The 19,940-nt window shown below is 38.5% G+C and overlaps 1 protein-coding gene across 7 annotated transcripts in view; it reads right to left on the bottom strand.

Annotated features, from left to right (window-relative positions):
* The window catches only part of PLEKHH2 (pleckstrin homology, MyTH4 and FERM domain containing H2), a 106,587-nt gene that overhangs the window by 5,021 nt on the left and 81,626 nt on the right, over nucleotides 1-19,940 (bottom strand). For all 7 annotated transcript variants that reach the window (XM_058551337.1, XM_058551335.1, XM_058551334.1 and 4 more), the window contains 7 exons: nucleotides 18,749-18,930; nucleotides 17,684-17,835; nucleotides 15,764-15,861; nucleotides 8,990-9,131; nucleotides 3,163-3,308; nucleotides 1,422-1,551; nucleotides 662-748 (listed from right to left, as the gene is read on the bottom strand). In XM_058551337.1, coding sequence (XP_058407320.1) covers nucleotides 662-748; nucleotides 1,422-1,551; nucleotides 3,163-3,308; nucleotides 8,990-9,131; nucleotides 15,764-15,861; nucleotides 17,684-17,835; nucleotides 18,749-18,930 — 937 coding nt within the window. The remainder of the gene's footprint in view (nucleotides 1-661; nucleotides 749-1,421; nucleotides 1,552-3,162; nucleotides 3,309-8,989; nucleotides 9,132-15,763; nucleotides 15,862-17,683; nucleotides 17,836-18,748; nucleotides 18,931-19,940) is intronic.

Below are 19,940 nucleotides of genomic sequence, written 5' to 3' on the forward strand. Positions count from 1 at the left end.
GTGACCCCTGACTATAGCCACAGGTAGGAGAGCCCACTACACTTGCCAGGTGAGTTTAGCAATGTCCGCCCGCCAGGTTAAAAAAAAAAAGAACAAACGTTTTACTAAGTAATCTGACATATACGAAACATGATAGAAAATAAAGTAAATTTCATATAAATAAACAAACATATAGAAAGCATAGTTTGACTTTCTATTTAATCATGTAAAAAGCTCTAAGATACTGTGTATGTACAAGTGAATTGGTAAGTGATATTATGGAAAATTACAGAAATTGTTATAGAAGACTTAGTGAAACTGAACTTAACCTTTGGTAACTGAAGTTGCTCCTTTAGTGTTATCATAAAGATTTTCATTTTACACAGGAAGCAATCTTCCTAACACTATAAATGAATAGTCATTTTATGAATACAACCATGATTGCAATTTAGTCATGCTATCTTAATATTTTTCTCATACACAATATATAACCTGTCTAAACTTGTTTTAAAAATTAAATTATAATCATAGTTGTATTTGTAAAATGACTATTCAGTATATATTAGGAAGAATGTTTTCTGTGTATGAGAAAAATCAGATTAAGACATCATTACCCTGTGTTTATGGTACACTGAGCAATGGAAATAGTTGACTCAAGGCAAACTTTAGGATTTAATCTTACCATGGAGTTGTATTCTAAGATGCTTAAACCATCCTCGTGTATAGCCAGCCACAAGAAAGTACTTCCAAGTGATGACGGAGTTATGGGCTATGAAGAGGTAAAATACACTATATAATAAATGCTAAGCAAAATTACAGAAATATTTTTCAGTCTAAATGGAATGTAGCATTTGCAACAACAACAAAAATTTATTAAAAATCTCTCTTAGAGAGGAGGCAGTGTGGTATAATGGAAAGAGCAGTCAACCTGATATTGAGAGACCTGGGGTTGAGACCCGAATCTACCATTTATTAATATGCGCATTTGGACAAGCTACTTAACCTAACCCCTGGAAGGGTTAGTCTTTCCTTTCTCAATGTTCCTGCAGGACTATTCATGTCACTCTCAGCCATTTTCCCCATACAGTGGTCATTTCCAGGCCTATTGCAACACTGGATTGTGAGTTCCTGGAAGTCTGAGTACAACCCATCTCAAACCATGGGATTATGTATCCCTAGAATTGAGCTCAGTGTTTGGCAAACAGAATTCAGTAAATACAAAATAAATGAGCAAATGAGTGAGAGAGTGGAGGAAGTGGAGCAGAGGGGAAAAGATAGAGAAGCTGGTAGCCTTCCTGCCCTCTCCTTAGTGTCTCTTCATTGTTTTCTTTGAATTGGCAATTTCCTTATTTTCTTTTTAAAAGACAAATATACGAAACCCGGGGTTAGTGTTATTACTGTTTCATTTTACTGAACTGAATCGCTTCCCCATTCTTTCTTACTTTTGCAAGAAACAACTTGGCACCAAAGAATGGCCACTTCCTGGCTACTGTTAAATAAATTCGCACGCAATCAGCAGCACTGTGTCCCCGCAGGGCCATCCATCTGGTTGACAGTCGCTGGCAAAGCTGCCTAAAAAAGAAGAGAATAAAAACAAAAACACAAAAGCAAAAACATAAACAGTGTATCAGCCTCCCAAGATAAAGCTCTCCTTAAGCCAACCCTAGGCACAACTGGGGTTCCTAGGCATAACCCAGGTGAAGCTGTTACGTTGTGACTCGCATCTCACCACTGTCCACCCCTTGTTCTTTTTGTAGTATCTCTTTCACCAAATTCTCATACACAATTAGTGCTCTCAGCATGACCTAGGTTCCCCACTCCCTACCCTCTTCAGGTAAATTTTAAAATCTGATAAGCTAACATCATATCTTAGTGTAAATTAGTTTAAAAGGTAATTTCTCATGAGAATAACTTTCATTTTTAAAGAAAAGTGCAAGAAATTCAGACCAAAGAATGCATCCCTAACAGTGGAATTTTTTTTTTTTTTTGAGGAAGATCAGCCCTGAGCTGACATCCATGCCAATCCTCCTCTTTTTGCTGAGGAAGACCGGCCCTGAGCTAACATCTATTGCCAATCCTCCTCCTTTTTTTTTTTTATTTCCCTTTTTCTCCCCAAAGCCCCAGTAGATAGTTGTATGTCATAGTTGCACATCCTTCTAGTTGCTGTATGTGGGATGCCACCTGAGCATGGCCAGACAAGCGGTGCGTCAGTGGGCACTCGGGATCCGAACCCAGGCTGCCAGTAGCGGAGCGCGTGCACTTAACCGCTAAGCCACGGGGCCAGCCCCCAACAGTGGAATTTTAGGTTACTCCCTCTCCGGCTTGGAGAGATGTTGGATCCAGGGGAAACCTCTTAAATAAAATCACGAAGGCAACCACTTACTCTACATAGACAAAAGATCTTAAATGTTTCTATTTTGGAAAAACTCATGGTGAATTGGATTTGCCTCTATTTTTTAATCTGTAGCTTTTATTTATATGCTCTCAAAAATCAAAACTCCTGGGCCAGCCCTGTGGCTTGGTGGTTAGGTGCGCGCGCTGCGATGCTAGTGGCCCGGGTTCGGATCCCGGGTGCGCATCGAGGCACCACTTCTCCATCCATCCTGAGGCTGAGTCCCACGTACAGCAACTAGAAGGATGTGCAGCTATGATATACAACTATCTACTGGGGCTTTGGGGGGAAAAAATAAAATAAATAAAATCTTTAAAAAAAAAAAATCAAAACTCCAAATTAGTTGAGTTTAACTTAAAACTTTATATTAAAAAATACTGTATAAGAAAATATTTTTACTCCAATTTATTTATAATGGAATATCCTAAGAGATAAAAATTTTTTGGTAAACACTTCATAAAATTAAATATATTATTGGCCAATTTTTTTCTTTTATTTATTAGCAGGATTAATTTGGCCAAGAATGAGTGAGATCAAACAAAAAGTAGGTCTTCTAAATTAAGGTAAATTTTTTTTCATTAAAAAAAATTTTAAACCTAGATTCTAAAGTTTCTAAGCACATCTTAAATAAAAAGATCTATACCCTCCTGGAATTCAACAGTATTAAAAAACCTCAAGAAAATTGTCTTGTATAATTTTTCTTATCTTTAAAATTTGAACAGAAAAATATCACCAAAGAACTAGTGTCTCTCTACCCTTTAAAGAGTTACAAACTCTTTACCTTAACTTACCTTAACTGTTCTTCAGAGGAGTCATCTCTATATCTTTTTGGATAAAATTTCTCTATAACTTGTTTTAGAGTTTGGTTTGCTTTGCACTGATTAGTAACATGTCCTGCTGGAGTTGAAAAAGGTCTTTCAAAATCTCCAATCTCCACCTAATTGGAAATCCAAAAAAGAGAAAATACAGGATATTGAAAAGAGTTTTAAAAAGGAAAATCAGGGGCCGGCCCCGTGGCTTGGCGGTTAAGTGCACGCACTCCGCTGCTGGCAGCCCGGGCTCGGACCCCGGGCTCGGATCCCGGGCGCACACTGACGCACCGCTTCTCCGGCCACGCTGAGGCCGCGTCCCACATACAGCAACTAGAAGGATGTGCAGCTGTGACATACAACTATATACTAGGGCTCTGGTGGAAAAATAAATAAATAAATAAAATTATAAAAAAGAAAATCAGTTTTATTCTTTCTAAACTTTCTTTATAACATAAAATATATAAATCTATTTGTCATAACTGTGTGATTATGGAGTTTATAATGATATATAAGGACTATTATTAAAATCTAAATTCCATTTGAATTCTAATTTTGAAAAAAATCTATAATTTAAACATTTCAGTTCTATTTCTACATTAACCATCTTAAGTTAATATCACCATCTCATAGTATTTGGTAAAGGCCACTACTCTGCCACTGCCTATAACAGCACAGGATAATTTTTCATTTTTAAAGTACTATTTTAATTGATAATAATAAGGCAAAATAGAAGTTAAAATTATGAAAGACAAAAAAAGTTATAAAGCTATGAGAAATCTCAAAAAGTTATTACTTGGACTTTTTAAGGGTCTCTACTGAATACAATGGGAGCAAGAACTATATTCTCATTACTTTCTTCCTAGATTTTCTCCATAAATGTTACTGTATTCATCCCCTCATCCTATTATTCCTGAAATAGAGCCCTTCATTCCCCTTTCTCCCTGAATGAATGTTCAATCCTTATCTTTATTAACAGGCTACATAGATAGTATCCCCTACCCACCCATCCAACTACCCACCCATCCATTTCCCCATCCACTCACCTATCCATTCATTATCCAAACCTATACTGAGTCCCCATTATATGCCAGGTGCTATGCTAAGTGATGTGAGAAAGAAAAAGTTGAATATAATTCCTATCTTCAAAGAGTTTACTGTCTAGTAGGGGAGACTGAAGTATAAACAAATACTTGTGATGAACTGTGTTAAATACCTTGTATAGGGTACCAAAAAAGGCTCAAGGAGCGAGAAGGGGTGGGGAACATCCAGATGAATGTCCTACTGAACATTCACATTCTTACCTATAGCACTCCCCAACACGCAGATGGAGGGTTCCATCAAGACTGGGATGGTCTTATAGAAAGCCCTGGGTCTCCATCTCAAAAGGGCCCTTTCCCTCCAGATAAGCTGTTAGCACAACCAGCCTCTGAGACTCTGACAGTTGTGGCTTCCCTTGTTTAGCTCTTAATGTGACCAGTTACTGTCTAAATTCCTCAGTTGAAGGCACATGAAAAGATGTTCAACATCATTAACTATCAGGGAAATGCAAATCAAAACTACAATGAGATATCACCTCATTCCTGTCAGAATGGCTATAATTAACAAGACAGGAAACAAGTGTTGGAGAGGATGTGGAGAGAAGGGAACTCATACACTGCTGGTAGGAGTGCAAACTGGTGCAGCCACTATGGAAAACTGTATGGAGATTCCTCAAAAAATTAAGAATAGAACTACCATACGATCCAGCTATTCCACTGCTGGGTATTTATCCAAAGAACATGAAAACACGTATGCGTAAAGATACATGCACCCCTGTGTTCACTGCAGCATTATTCACAATAACCAAGCCTTGGAAGCAACCTAGGTGCCCATCAAGGGATGAATGGATAAAGATGTGGTATATATACACAATGGAATACTACTCAGCCATTAGAAATGATGAAATCCAGCCAGTTGTGACACATGGATGGACCTTGAGGGTATTATGCTAAGAGAAATAAGTCAGAGGGAGAAAGTCAAATACCATACGATCTCACTCATAAGTAGAAGATAAAAACAACAACAAACAATCACATAGAGACAGAGATTGGATTGGTGGTTACCAGAGGCGAAGGAAGGAGGCAGAGGGGGTGAAGGGGATGATTAGGCACATGTGTGGGGTGATGGACTATAATTAGTCTTTGGGTGGTGAACATCATGTAATCTATACAGAAATCGAAATATAACGATATACACCTGAAATTTATATAATATTTTAACTAATGTTACCGCAATAAAAAAAAAAGACTGTGAAAATAAATAAATAAATAAATAAATTCCTCAGTCAAGCTTCACCCTTATAGTCTATTCTTATAACTTTCTAGGTTCTTGGACCCAGTCTCTTACTTGTTGGTTTCTTGGCTTAGCTTTGCTGTTCAGCTCTCATCCCTGTCTCCCGTCTAGTCAGGTATTCATCCTAATTTCCTCACAGCAAATAAGCTGTTCATCTGCTCTTCAAATATACCAAAATCCTTCCTCCAGAGTAGGCTTTTCATTGTCCCCACCTATCACCAAGTAGTACTCAGCACAGCTACCTGTGAAACCTGAGACCAGGATTTAACCTCCAGGGATATGGCAGTTGGACAAACAATAGTTACAAACAGAGTGGGCCATTTAAGGCACCCTTGCCTCTTAGGGAGCCCTATAGTGGTATCTCCAAGCTCAGTGTCTCCCCTCTCTGGCACTGGCATACTGTATGGCACAGAATGAGCAAAATAAATGTTTGGAGAATAACTGAAAATCAATTAAGATAATTCCCAATATGCCTCACATCAACATAAGGCCTTACCAGACACTATGTACAACAATTAATGATTAGCTCCAAGAATTTCCTAATTAAGACAGAGACTATCAAGAAGGACCTACAGATATTTAAACCTACAACAGAAAGAACTCTTTTCTTCTACAGATCTCTGATTTCCTTAGCATATTTCATTTATCTTCACAAAAACTACTCTGAGGAAAAGAGGTGCATTATTTAATTTTCCTTTTATAGATGGAGAAATTACACTTTTTAGGTTATTAATGCACTCAGAATTTTCTAGGTGTATGGTCTAACCTTTCTACCCCTTCCTCAATTCATCTAAAAATGTTAGAAGTATTTATCTCTAAAGTATATTACAAATTTTCTTGGAGAAGGTTTCCTGACAAAATTAAAAGTTAAAGGAAGAAGACTAACTTTAGATTTTAATAAAGATGAGAATGATTTTAACAGGGAATCTGTGCCTTTAGAGGACTAAAGCCTAGAATGGCATGTGACAGGAAATCATTCCTAATCCTACCACCAAGAAAATATCTGACCTATTTCTCTTTTCCTCAGCTTTTTATCATTTGCAAAAAAGGAACACTCAGTGTAGCACTAATGCTTTGAAGTTTGGATGACCATAAAATTGTTATAAAAGTAAACTAAATTATCAACTATTCATTCATCAACAGCATTTATGGAGAACGACTATGTGTAAGGTACTGTGCTAGATATAAAGATGAATAGGGATCACCCTTGCTCTCAGGGCGGCCATAGTCAGGGGTGCAAAGCAGAAACAAATAAATAATAAGAAACCATTGAGGTCAGGACACTAATAGATACATGTAGGTCATTAGAGAAACCCAGGCAGAATTCAGGAAGGTTTCTTGGAATAAGTGACACCTAAGATGAAAATTAATGGATAAGCTGAAGTTAACAGGTGAAGGCACAGGAGTAGAGATGTTCCAGGCAAAGGAGACAAACAAGTAAAGCATAAGAAGTAAGAAAAACTGAACCATATGCAAGTCAGGGAGTTGTGCAAGGAACCACAGTTTGCGCTTTATTGAAACATAAAGTTCAAGGTAGGGAGTATTAAGAGTTGAGGCTGGAGAGGCAAGCAGAGTTTAGATCATGCAAGTCTTTCCATGTAAACAAGGGAATGACATAGCTGGATTCACATTTTTGCTGTATCTCCATCCCAGTTACTAGTGCTGCCTAACAACTACCATGGCACAGTTTCCAGGGCCAGGCCTTAAGAAAATGGCAGCTTCCAGTTCTTGTCTCTCTTTCAAAGATGTTGCTCTTGCCACCCAACCACCATTTTGTGAGGAAGCACAAGCAGCCACTTGAAGAGGCCACATGTAGGTGGTGTTCCAGCTGACAGCCCCAGCAGAAGTTCCAACTAACAGCCAGCATCAGCCACCAGATGCGTGAGTGCACGAGCTTTCGTATGATTTCAGCCCTCAGCTGTGGAGTCACAACCAGCCTTCAAGCTATGCCAGCTGACACCATATGAAGCAGAGACAAGCTGTCCTTACACATCCCTGCCCAAACTGTTATTGTTTTAAGTGACTGAGTCTTGGAGTCATTTGTTATGCAGCAATTGATAACTGGAACAATCTCTCTAGCATCTGGGGGAGGATAAATTTGTGGGGGACGACCAGAGAAAAACACACTAGTTAGAAGCCTGCTGCAGGAGAGCAGCAGGATGGGATGATGGTCTGAAGCACAGCAATGGTGGTCAGCAGGGAGAGGAATGGACAGGGTAAAACACATCTAAGAGTTAAAATGGGCAGGGCACAGTGACTGGTGGGGAGGGGGAGAACACTGAAAGGGGGCAGAGTCAGTGAGGATTCCTGGATTTGAAGCTTGCTTGGGGGACTGAGTGGAGGTGAAGATACAAAATGTGAAGGAAGAGGAGGAAAGACGATTAGTTCAGTTCTTGATATGTTGAATTTAAGGAGCCCATGAAAGAAGTACGAACTGGAGAGAAAAAACTTGAGAATCACTGGCATAGGTGGCAGATAAAATGAAGAGAATGACTATGATGTCCTGGGATGGTGTGTAGAGTAAGAAGACTGAAAACTCTGGGGAATCTGAGCCAATGACGTATCAAGAGAGTTGCCTTAACATTTTTCCTTAATTAACCTGTGCAAAGACTCAGGTGTAGCAGAGACTGTGGGTTCCCTCTTACGACCATTCTCTCCTTCTTTCTGAGTAATAAAAACCTTGAACTTAGCTGGGCTCATTGCTTCCCAGCTAAGACCACAGTCTCCAGTCTCTCTTGCAGGTTGGCGAGGCCATCTGACTAAGTTTTGACCAGAAAGACATAAAAGGAAGTGTTCTATGTAACTGCTGAGAAGTTTCTCAAAGGCGGGAGGGCATGCCCTTCTTCAGCCCTTCCTCCATTCCAATGCCTGGAACACTGTTGTAACAGCTGGAGCTCTGGCAGATCTCCAGGACCATGAAAATGACACACTAGGGATAGGAGAATGGAGAGCAGGATAAAGCCCAGGCCCCTAATGATTTTGGAGAGGTGCCATCAGGCCTCTCTATGTGAGAGACAAATGTACTTCTATTTTGATTGTCATTATTAATATGCATATATGTGGGTTTACAGAAGTCTGAACTTAATCCTAACTGATACAATAGGTAAACAAAAGAAAGTGCTTTAGCTTTTTACAAGACTGATTCCTCTTAGATTAGTGAGCGATTTCAACATGGCATCCTTAGCCCCACAGCTCTACACTCAAACTCCTTTATTAAATGCAAAGTCTAATGGTATACCTGCAAGATAAGTAAGAAACTAGGTTCCCTTTACGGAATACTGTCTCATTCCACATCATCGCAGTCGTCAGCAATTCAGAGTCAAACTGTAACTATAATGCCTGTTATTTTTAAGGTGTTAGTCACAGCAAAATGAATTCAAATTACTTAAGGTATATTGTTTTACTACATTTAATTCAGTGTACAAATTAGTATCTCATCTTTACAAAATATTACTCTACATAGCATGGAAGTTACCTGAGCTAAAAGAGCCGCCATTTCTAATGCCAGGTCCTTGTTCAGAGGAAAGAGTCCATTTATTATTTGATCATTTGTCTGATACATTAACAGCAACTTTTCTCTATCAGTCTCTCCACGAGCTTGCACTGAGAAATATAGTCTGTAAAATAAGAGGACATTTTTCATTAAATGATATTCTTACGAAGGAAGAAGGTAAAGATAAATCCAGAAGACATATGGGGTTGTTCTAACATAGTTCTCTAGGTGGTACAAACTTGGATCATTACTATCTGTTAATGACCTCTGTTTCTGTTCTATACAACATTTTCAGCAAAGCGAGGAAAAACTGCTTTGAAGTTGAGATTGAGGAATGCTTCTATGCTATTTTTTATGCCCTGAAATACCAAATACTTAAGTGTTACTAAGGAAGGACCTAAGACACTGAGTGAAATTAAATATACTCTCCCTTGCAAGGAATGCTGATGTAACCCTTTATTTCAAGGGACTGTATAAACCCAATTTTCAAAACATGCATGATCTTTCCTAAATAGGGACACATCAGGGAATAGGAAATGAAGGTTTCAATTCAAAATCAGCATTAAATTGAGGGGGTAGTTTTCTTTGGGAATCTGAGAGATAATATTTGTACACTTAAATGTTTTCACTTTTTTTTGCCACATTCGGATAAGCAGCTTTAGGAGCTCAAAAATAATTTACATGTTATTATTACTACTTGTTGGACTATAACATGGCTTTTGTTTGTCTAGGAGGTATTCATCAATCCAGTGACCTTCTTTATTTATCCACTATGCTGTTCCCTTATATGTGAGACTTCTGGGGCTCTGACTTCAGGCTGCAGATCAGGCACGGGGTGCTGTACATACTGTAAATGCTGTGACAGGGGGGTGGGTAAGCAACACTTTGACATACTTTAATATTATCATGACAACACAGTGGCAGGAAAAGAGAGATTCCGATCCAGCATTTGTTAGGTTTGTGCCCAACTGGCTATAACTGGATTTTCAGCCTTTTTCTCCCTATACACTTGAGGGAGAGGACACCTAGCCATTGGTTTCAGTGTCTTTCGCAGTAATTATCTCGAATAGCAGGGAATGAGAGGGCAGCAGGTCAGAATCTCAGGGGGAGCATGGTAGGTGTACTGTGAAAAACTCCTCCTCCCCATGATTCTGATCATTCTTCCTGCCCACCCCAACTTAAGAATCACTGGCCTGGGCAGTCATTCAGAGTGGTTTCTTGAAAAAATAAATCCTAAGCCCCATTTATCCATGACTGCATGATGACTAATTGTCAACTGGTAGAAGAATATGGCTTGGCAATAGAAACAGATTCTAAATTCAAAATGACGTCAGCAAAGTGATATAAAACAAAGAGAATAAACTTTAAGATGAAACCTCTCCCTTTTGGGCATGCTACCATTTTTGTACATAGCTTTTCCACTTGAAATTAGGAACTATGTCTTACTCATCACTGTAATCCACCAGGGTTTAGCTAAGTGTTACCACTGGAAGGTTCTTAATAAAAGTTTGAATTAGTAACACAGCTAGGAGGAAAAACGATGGCTACAGGCGAGAAGAGCTAGAGGACATTTTCTATCATTTCTGGCATGCCAATAAGATTGAGCTTGGGAAGAGAAAATGAAGCACTATAAGAAAAAAAGGGGAAAACCATCCTGGACACATGTATAGGGATAGAATATGCAGGAATCATTGGTTAAAACCCCTAATGAGACAGTTTGGGCTCCAACAACTACACAGTGATTTGGAGAGAATGTGGAGAGGAACTAAAGAGTCACAAAAGTGACCAAGAGGTCAGAAAATCAAACCCACAGATCTTGAACAGGAAAGGCGCCAGAGGAATGTGATCTGAGTCTCTCCCAGTATGACCAGCTTCCAGCTGCTCCCCGATCCTAAAGAGGCATGGAGCAGAGAACGTGGGCTTCCTTCACAGCAGGAGGGCACAGGTTAGATAGCAGAAGTATTCCCAAAAGCCCACCTCTTCACTTGACACCCAAGAAGTGGATACTGTGGGATGGACATCACATCACTACGTGGACCAGTACCACTACACAAACACTGCTGCCAAATTCAGAGAGCTCTCCGCACTGCTGGGTAATCCTTTCACTTGCCTCCCAGTGGCTCCATATTTCATTCCTACATCGCCTTTCTCATCATCTTGTAAACTTACTGAGGGAGCAGCCTGCCTTCACTCTCCATTTACCTTCCCTTCACTCCTCTGTCCACCATGGTCTGCTGATAACACTCTGCTAAAACTGCAATTGGGACTCCCCTTCCGTGTCCTCTTCCTGCCTCTATGGCTACCACCTCAAGTCACCTGCTCGGAAGGCACCACTCTGCGAAGCCCTCCTCGATGTTCCCACAACATCTTGTATATGTGCATGATAGATTCATGGTAAGAGCGAACATCGATGGGCATTTACTATGTGACAGGCTCTAATCCAAGTGCTTTACGCTTACCAACATTTAGTCCTCCAGACCACCCTAGAGGTAGGTACTATTTTCATCTCTATTTCATGTAAAGATACCAGAGGCACAGAGATGGTAAATGACTTGCTCAAGGCTACACAGAGAGTGGGGGAGCCAGGATTCTAATCCAGGCAGGTTTCTCTCCAGAGCCCGTGTTCTTCACTACTCTGCTATCCTGTTCCTGTTCAGCATTAATTACATTGCTAAGACTTTGTGTCTGTCTCTTCCTATAAACCCTAAGATTCTAAACAGTAGGGAAATGCTATTCACCTTTGAATCTCTAGGGCTTCAACAAGGCCTGGCACCAGCAGACACTGAACAGATGTTTACTGCACAGATGGACAAATGAATGGTAGTGAGAAATGCTAATTATGGGAATTATGTGCCCAAAAGCCTGAAGAATCCCCTTTCTATAACCTTGGGTAAATGACTTAACTCTCTAAATCTATAAGATGAAGCTAGTAATAATACCTACCTCCGAGGGGTGTTAGGATTATATGAGGTAATGCATATAAAGAGCTCAGCACAGGGCCTGGCATGTGGTAAGTGCTCAATAAATGTTGGTTGTTATTATTATTATTATTATTATTATTAGGATTCTTCTCCAGAGGTCTTTAGAATCACAAGAGCCTCTTCATGCTGGAATTTTTTCTGGTGTGAACATAGCTGGAAGAAATGGGATAAACTAAATGACCTGTCAAGATGCTTCTTGGCTTCAGAGTCAATGGATATAGGTGCTCTTATACTCAGCTAAGGTGGCCGAGATGGGAATGTTCCAGAAAATCATAATGACAAAGGACTAGTGAAAATAATCTTTCATTTCAAAGAGGGGGGAAGGAAGAGTTGTTCTCTTCAGGGAAAGACTCTTGTCAGTTTTGTTTTATTAAAAACATGCCTTGATTTTTGCCATTTCAAATATACAGTAAGAAACCAAATTAAATAAGCACCTTAAATATGAATAGAATATAACCATTAGTTTCCAAATGGTCGTCTATGAGAACAGGTTCAAAATCTGTTAATTAGATCTTTAATTTCTAAATCTAAATACTTAAAATTCCATAACTTACTAAATAAAAATAGAAATTCCATGATAAAGAGAGCTGGTATTTTAGTTTTGCATATTACAGTGCTTCTTGACAGATGAAGAGTCCAGCCTTTGGCTGCAAGATAGGTCACAGCCAGTTCCCCTCCTAACTGTGTCACTGGAAATTAGGGCTCACCTCTAAGCTGTTTGTGCACATATGCAAAGCAGAACCATATTCAGAAACACAGTAATTTCTCATAGCTGTGGCTATCCAGCCATTTCTGACCTCTGTTAAAAATTAAGCTTTTTGGTTGAGTTGCCTTTTATCTGATGTTGTCATGAGGCTTTTTTTTTTTAAGAAGGCAATCTTTATGTGTTAGTCACAACTCTCTTTGTCCTTTCTCGAGGTGTTTACTAGACTTGGAGCATAATTCTTTTTTTTTTTTTTTAAATATCAGATTATTTCTTTTTTTTCTTTTTTCTTTTTTTTAAATTTTGATTTTTGAAGTTTTATTTTTTTATTTATTTTTTGTGAAGAAGATCAGCCCTGAGCTAACATCCATGCCAATCCTCTTTTTGCTGAGGAAGCCTGGCCCTGGGCTAACATCTGTGCCTACCTTCCTCCACTTTATATGGGACGCCGCCACAGCATGGCCTGACAAGCAGTTATGTCAGTGTGCGCCCAGGATCGGGATCCGAACCTGGGCTGCAGGCAGCGGAGCACACGCACTCCAGGGGCCAGTGCAGCGCGCGCGCACGGGGCTGGCCCCTGGAGCATAATTCTTATCTGTGTCTTTCAGACCACCTTTCTCCATTTCATCAAAATTTAATTTTGGTACCAACCACAGCCATTATATTCAGAATTAGTATGTACTAAGCATTCATAAGGTATGCATCATTTGGAATTTCCATGTCTTAGACATGGAAATAACTCCATTTAGTTCCAACAAAACCAAATGAGAATTCCTGAACTTCTTCTACGTAAAGATTCATGGCAGGTCAGGTCCAGGAGCTGGCCCCCTTCCACAAAAGGTACAATCAAGAGACAGGAGCAGCATCGAGGACCTCTAGATCAGTGCTTCTTAAAACTTAGCATGGGTAACAATCACCTGGAGAGTTGCTAAGCACAGACTCCTGGGTCTTACCCCCCAGAGATTCTGACTCAGTAGGTCTGAAGTGAGGTCTAATAATTTCCATTTCTACCATTTTTCCACATGATACTGAAGCTGCAGTCCAGGGTCCACACTTTGAGAACCACTGCTCCAGCGATCACAGAAATAAAACAATCATCTGGAAGGTACAAGTCTTCCAGCCTGGTTCTTGCCAGTCAGCCAAGGGCCACAGATAAAGGTTGCCATCAGTGGAAACAGGTTCCTCCAGGAGTAGAGCCTATTAGATTTCCATTATCTTAGTAATCCTGCTTATCTCTAGGAAGTACGATTTTAAAACCTTAGATGCCAAAGCTCACAGTCATCTTCTTGTTACTCAGAATTCTTGCAAATCAACACAGCTCATGAGCCCCTGAATAGAGAAGCTCCAAGGGCTCACACCCACGATTTATTCAGATCAAAGGCGTCTGCTGAAACAGTGGGTGGCCCTTTAGTGACTGACTGTGTGAGAGGATGAAGTCTACAATATGAATGTACCATATTTATTTAACGGTTCCTCTATTAATAAAATGTAAGTCCCCCCCAACACTTATTTTTCACTGTTATAAAAAATATGGCAAAGAAGATACTGGGACATACTGGAATACTCATGTCCACTTATGTGCATATTCTGTGGGATAGATTATCAGAAAAAGAAATCCTGAACTGGATCCAAGGCTATTACATTCTTTAGGTTATATAGTACCTTCACTTCTTACATTTCAATTTTAGGTCTATGAATATCTTCCAAAAGTAGGCCTCTGAAAGAAGTCAATACTATACCAATAATTCCACCAGGCTCTTGGTCTGATATTTTAGATTTCTTATTTTATGTGATGCAAGATCCAAATAAAACCAGCAAAATACTTTTTTTTTGGTACAGTTAATGTGATCTAGTCAATGAACACTGTTTATTAAATACCACTTTCTGCTAATACAGGGAAGAAAAGGAGATATTAAAAAAAATAGAAAAAAAGGAAATCTGGTTTCTGACCATATGCCAACGTATATCAAAACTGTATCTGTTGAGAAGGAATGTATTCCAGTTCCACTGGCTTTTTCCCAATTCCTGAAACACTCTGCACAGCCTCCTACAGGCTTTTGAACATCCTTTTCTACCTATTTCAATGTTTCCACTCCCAGCCCCCTTCTGACCTTGGCATAAGCACCATTTCCTCAGAGAAGCCTCCCAAGGTCTCCAGTGTAGGCAGGCTTCTTGTTATGTGCTCTCACAGAACCACACTCTTCTCTTTCCAAGAACTTAATGTGCAATTATATATTCATTAGAGTTATTATATGATTAACAACAGGCTTCCTCATTAGCTTGTAAATTCCAAAAGATCAGGGACTGTGTCTATTTTTATTATCATCTTATCCAGAGCATCTAGCTAAGTGCCTTATAGTTGAAGCTCAATAAATACAGAGAGAGAGAAAGAATATGAAAGAATGAGAATGAATGAATATGAATATATTACTTTTAAAAGATTTGGGTAAACATGAATATTTCTTCTTACTACAGATCTGCAGTAGGTTATTTGAGTATTTAGTCTTCATGAAAAATATAATAATAAAGGAAACTTTGAAAGTGAAAAATTCACCCTTTTTTGACTACCCTAAGAGAGCAGCTATTTTTTCCTATAGCTTTCTTCTAATCTTTGTCCAAATGCATATTTTTATAAAATATAATTATTCATGACATTAAGAGATTAGAATTAGAAACAAAATTTTACGTGACAGTTTCTTCCCTACAGAAGTAGAGTTACCATTTATAGAAAAACAAACACACAGGCCGGCCCCGTGGCTTAGTGGTTAAGTGCGCGCGCTCTGCTGCTGGCAGCCCGGGTTCGGATCCCGGGCCCGCACTGACGCGCCGCTTCTCCGGCCATGCTGAGGCCGCGTCCCACATACAGCAACTAGAAAGATGTGCAGCTATGACATACAACTATCTACTGGGGCTTTGGAGGAAAATAAACAAATAAATAAAAATTATAAAAAAAAAAAAACACACAAATAAATATAACTTTCAAGACTATTCAATAGGAAACTAAATTGTAGGTGCATGATTTGAATGTCAGTGTATACTCCTCCTTTGGTATTTGGTGATTATATTACACACCTGTTTTTATAAGTTAGGCGAACAGTTCTCGTACCTTCCCACTTCCCAGGCTGCTGTTCTTTGGAAGCCTGTTCCCACTTAGAAATAATGTCACAAATCTAGAAGGGAAGTGGAAAACGAAGATTTATAATGTTTTTCAAATCTGCATTTTTTGAAGACAAGTATGTCTGTAGACTGAAAAATTTCAATTAATATGATCAAACCAAATGGACTGAGGCTTTTTGTTTTAAGCCTCTGTGCAGCTCTGAGTTTAGAATTTAATTATAAATCACTCTTTGGTCCACTTATCCTTTTGGACACACATTAACTTTGGACTGTGGCCATGAATTTTTTACGCAAAAAAGGAATCTTAATGAAGGACTGCATGCGACTGGAAACAAGAAGATTCCTGGAACTTTTTCATGGTTTAGTCACTGAAGAAACAACTTTCCTACCTTCTGAGTTTATAAAGATTAGAATAACTGAAGTCATACCAAAGACATCTGAAATATAATCTTAAAATTCTTTGATTGGGAAAGAACAAAAATTCTTCAGGAACCAAATAAATGTTTGTTTGTTTTTTAATTGGTCATTTATAGAATTATAAATAAAAGTTTCAAAAATATGTGGTAAGCAGTTATTCACCAAAGCCCCTGATATTTACCCAGGTCAAGTCAACCAAAAATGCTAGCTTATCTTCTTGATTAATTATTAACAACAGTCCTCTAGGAGTCTGTCTCAAAAATTTACATTTGGATTTGCTGAACTAAACAGGATATACCTGGAGCTGAGGAGAAAAAAAGAAATTCATTTACCTGGATTTCTCACTATGCAGCTGAAGAGCTAGGCAAAGGGGTTTGGGAGGAAACTACATCTACTAACCAACTCTCCTAATGAACCATGTGCTTTAACAGTATTCTGTGGAGCCCCAACAGGTTGTTCCACACGTGGAGCTAGGCTTTGTGAGTTACTAATGTTTCATGTGCTCTCAACTTGTGAGCTATTACTTATAAATCTAGTTCTTCCTCTAATCTGCCCCAATTCTTTAATCTCCAAATCAAAAAATACCTTCACCCCATAACAAGGCACTTATTTCCAAGAGCAATCAAGGACCACATCAAGGAAAGGATCCAGCCCCAGTTCTACCTGCTCGATTTGGGTAAATCATTGCCTGCTCTGGGCCTTGTTTTGCAAAATAAGTGGGTTGTTTCTCTAAGGTTCCTTATGTAATTCTATATTTCTAGCTGTCACCATCATTAGATGGAAACTTTATTAAAGTTATTTTACTATGACCTAGAAAATATTTTTAAAATATCTTCCAATATTCTGTCTTTCCTTATGTCTGGAATCCCTTCTTTATTTCCACAGGTCCATTTTCTACCCATCCTTCAAAGTCCAGTTCAGCTCTTCCCTAATTTCCAATACTTAACTTAATCTCTGCCTCTGTGGAATGTTCACAGCACTCTGAAAACATTTACCACTTGCAACTCTAGTTTAAGGTTATCAGTGTATAAGGCTGCTTTTCCCTAAGCAAATAATAAGTTCACTGTGGGAGGGACTATTTCTGGTCCTTGTTTGTATTCCCCACAGGGTCCAGTCCAGCTCCTGGGACACAATAAATAGTTCAATAAATTGCCAAGTGAATGAATAAAATCGAAAGCCATTTTACTAGAGCTTCCACATCTTTCCTTTATTACCCTAATATTTAGGGTATTATTACTATTATTAATCCTTTTCCTCTCTTTAACATGGAGTATGTGTGTGTGCAGATTGTATATGAAGAATCCTATGGCTTCAACAAAGTCCTCCAATTTTTGTGTGTGTGTGAAGATTAGATTGCTTAAATTTTTTTAAAACTCCTGAACTAAATTTGTTGCAAATAGCACAGAGTAGCTTCTTTGCTGTTTGCTGGTCTGCCTCATTAAAAGGACTTGGTTTTACCTTGATGTTTCCTTGAAGACAATGCTCTAAATCTCTGCCAGAAGGATCGTCCGTGAACAATGCAAATCCAGACTGTGCTGGCTTCCTCATTCCTGTATCCTGGTTCAAAGTATTCAAAAATTCTTCCACTGTGGTGGATGCATCAAATCCAACTACCTAAGGAGAAATAACAAAGTCGTTCTCTTAATAAAAAAGTATGCACATTTCAAACTTAGATTTCAGGGGGAAAACAGGGTATACTTGATGCATGATTAATGATAACACACCTTTATCTAGGTGCTTTAACTTTTTTTTTTCCCCAAAGCTCCACTGGAGAAAATTAATGTCATCTTAGTCAGTAGCTTGCTGTAAGAATTTAGAAATCTTGGCTTCAGCCCACTGACATGAAACAAAACAGAAATCATTTGACAGCGATAAACATCTCGAAGAGACAGTATGCCTACCCATTAAAAGCAAACCAAGAACTACAGTACAACATGTAATCTTTAAGCAAATGAAAAAAAATAAACAAGAAACGCACTTAAACAAATGAACACTTTCATGCATTTCATGTTTGTTTCTTTAAGACGCAGCTGAGCATCTGAATTCCCTGATAAGAGGCTAATTGTTAGCTTTGGAACATGTTTGCTACAGTTGATAAGCAAGCATCTAGACCTGAAAGTTGGGAGGGCCCAGATAAGTTTTCCCAGACAATTCCTGAGATTTGGAGACTTTAAAGAAACTAAACTTGTACACACCCAATGTTAGTAATTATTTCCTCTTAGCAGGTGTGCACTGGTTGGGGAAGGCCTCACCTAAAGAATTTTCGTTTTTCTACATCAGCATTGTAATGGTAGTGAAACTCTTCCCTTATTTGGTTCAAAATGGATTTGTTTTTAGCGTGAATCCTTTCTTAGCAGAAGTGCTTCAAAACTCAGCTGTTCTGATAGAAGATCTCACATATTTGCACATTTATCACCACCAGCTGCTGACAAGGGTAGGTAGACAGGCTCACTTCCCTTTTCTACGGAAGTTATATCTTCGATTCTAGGTTAAGCATGTTTGCATCAGGGTAGAAAGCCTAACCTACCTGATATATCCCATTCATGAAGTGCACGGGGATACTGAAGGGCAAAGAATGATGATAAGGATTTCGAAGAAGGGTTGAAAGAATTTCCATTCTTGAGGGTCTTGCTTCCCGATCTCCATTTTGTTGTGTTCTTTCTACACATCGCTGGCAATAAATGGCATATTTTCCAAATTCTGTCCTATAATACAAAACTTAAGATAAAGCCTAAAAATAAATTTAATTAAGACAGCCTAATATATATAAGCAATATACATTATATATGTATAAATATATATATGCAACCATTAAGAAAGCTTTCCTTGGTGTACATTATTACCATGTATTATGCTAATTTTTACAGTAATTTTTCTTTTTGAATGATATTATTAAACCTCTGTAACTTTTCTCAAATTCCAGTTTCTTTACTTTTGCCACTGACTGAATCAAACTTCCCCACGAAGCGTTCTTCATCTTTATCATATTATTATAGTCACAAAATGAATTTAAAATTACCAGTCATTATATAGTCAATATATAGCGATTATACATTATATTAACAAATATAAAGAAAATAATTGTGTAAATAATATAGGATAATTTAAGAAACACATGATGCAGCAGAGTTCTCTTTTGAAGAACATAGAGGTTAGTGTTTGACTGCTAAACAAGATAAGAAAATAGCTTCAAAAATAAAAATATATTTTCCTTCTTTACTCTATGAAAACATGCACCTCTTAAAAAATGTTAAGCATTAAACAAAACCACTGGAGTAAATAAATGTGAAAGCTGGATAGAGATCTCATTTGCCCTTATTTGTTACATATAATTTTTATTCTGTTTCTAAAAGCAGATTGATAACATATCTAAATATATTTGTATTCAAGTGCCTTCCAGGCAGACTCTAAAATGTCACCCTTTGTCTGGGGCCTCCTCAGTGACTGACTCCGAAATCACGTAACCTAGATCACAGAGTCTCCAAAATATATTATGAACTGGAAGATATTTTCCTACTGCTTCCAAGTTGTTTTTTGTTCCATTGTGTTTGTTTTAGTCCCAGAGTCTATTTAACATGAACCTCTTGGACAAAATGATCCTGATAACCCTTGGCTGGGTGCCCTGGGTCTCACTGTTAGAAAGCCATTCTGACAGTTGGATTTTAAATGTCTTTTTCAAAGGAGTAAAAATTTCGAAGTAATTCAAGTACAACTA

Source organism: Diceros bicornis, chromosome 12 (assembly GCF_020826845.1).
Source record: "Diceros bicornis minor isolate mBicDic1 chromosome 12, mDicBic1.mat.cur, whole genome shotgun sequence".
Lineage (NCBI taxonomy): Eukaryota > Metazoa > Chordata > Mammalia > Perissodactyla > Rhinocerotidae > Diceros > Diceros bicornis.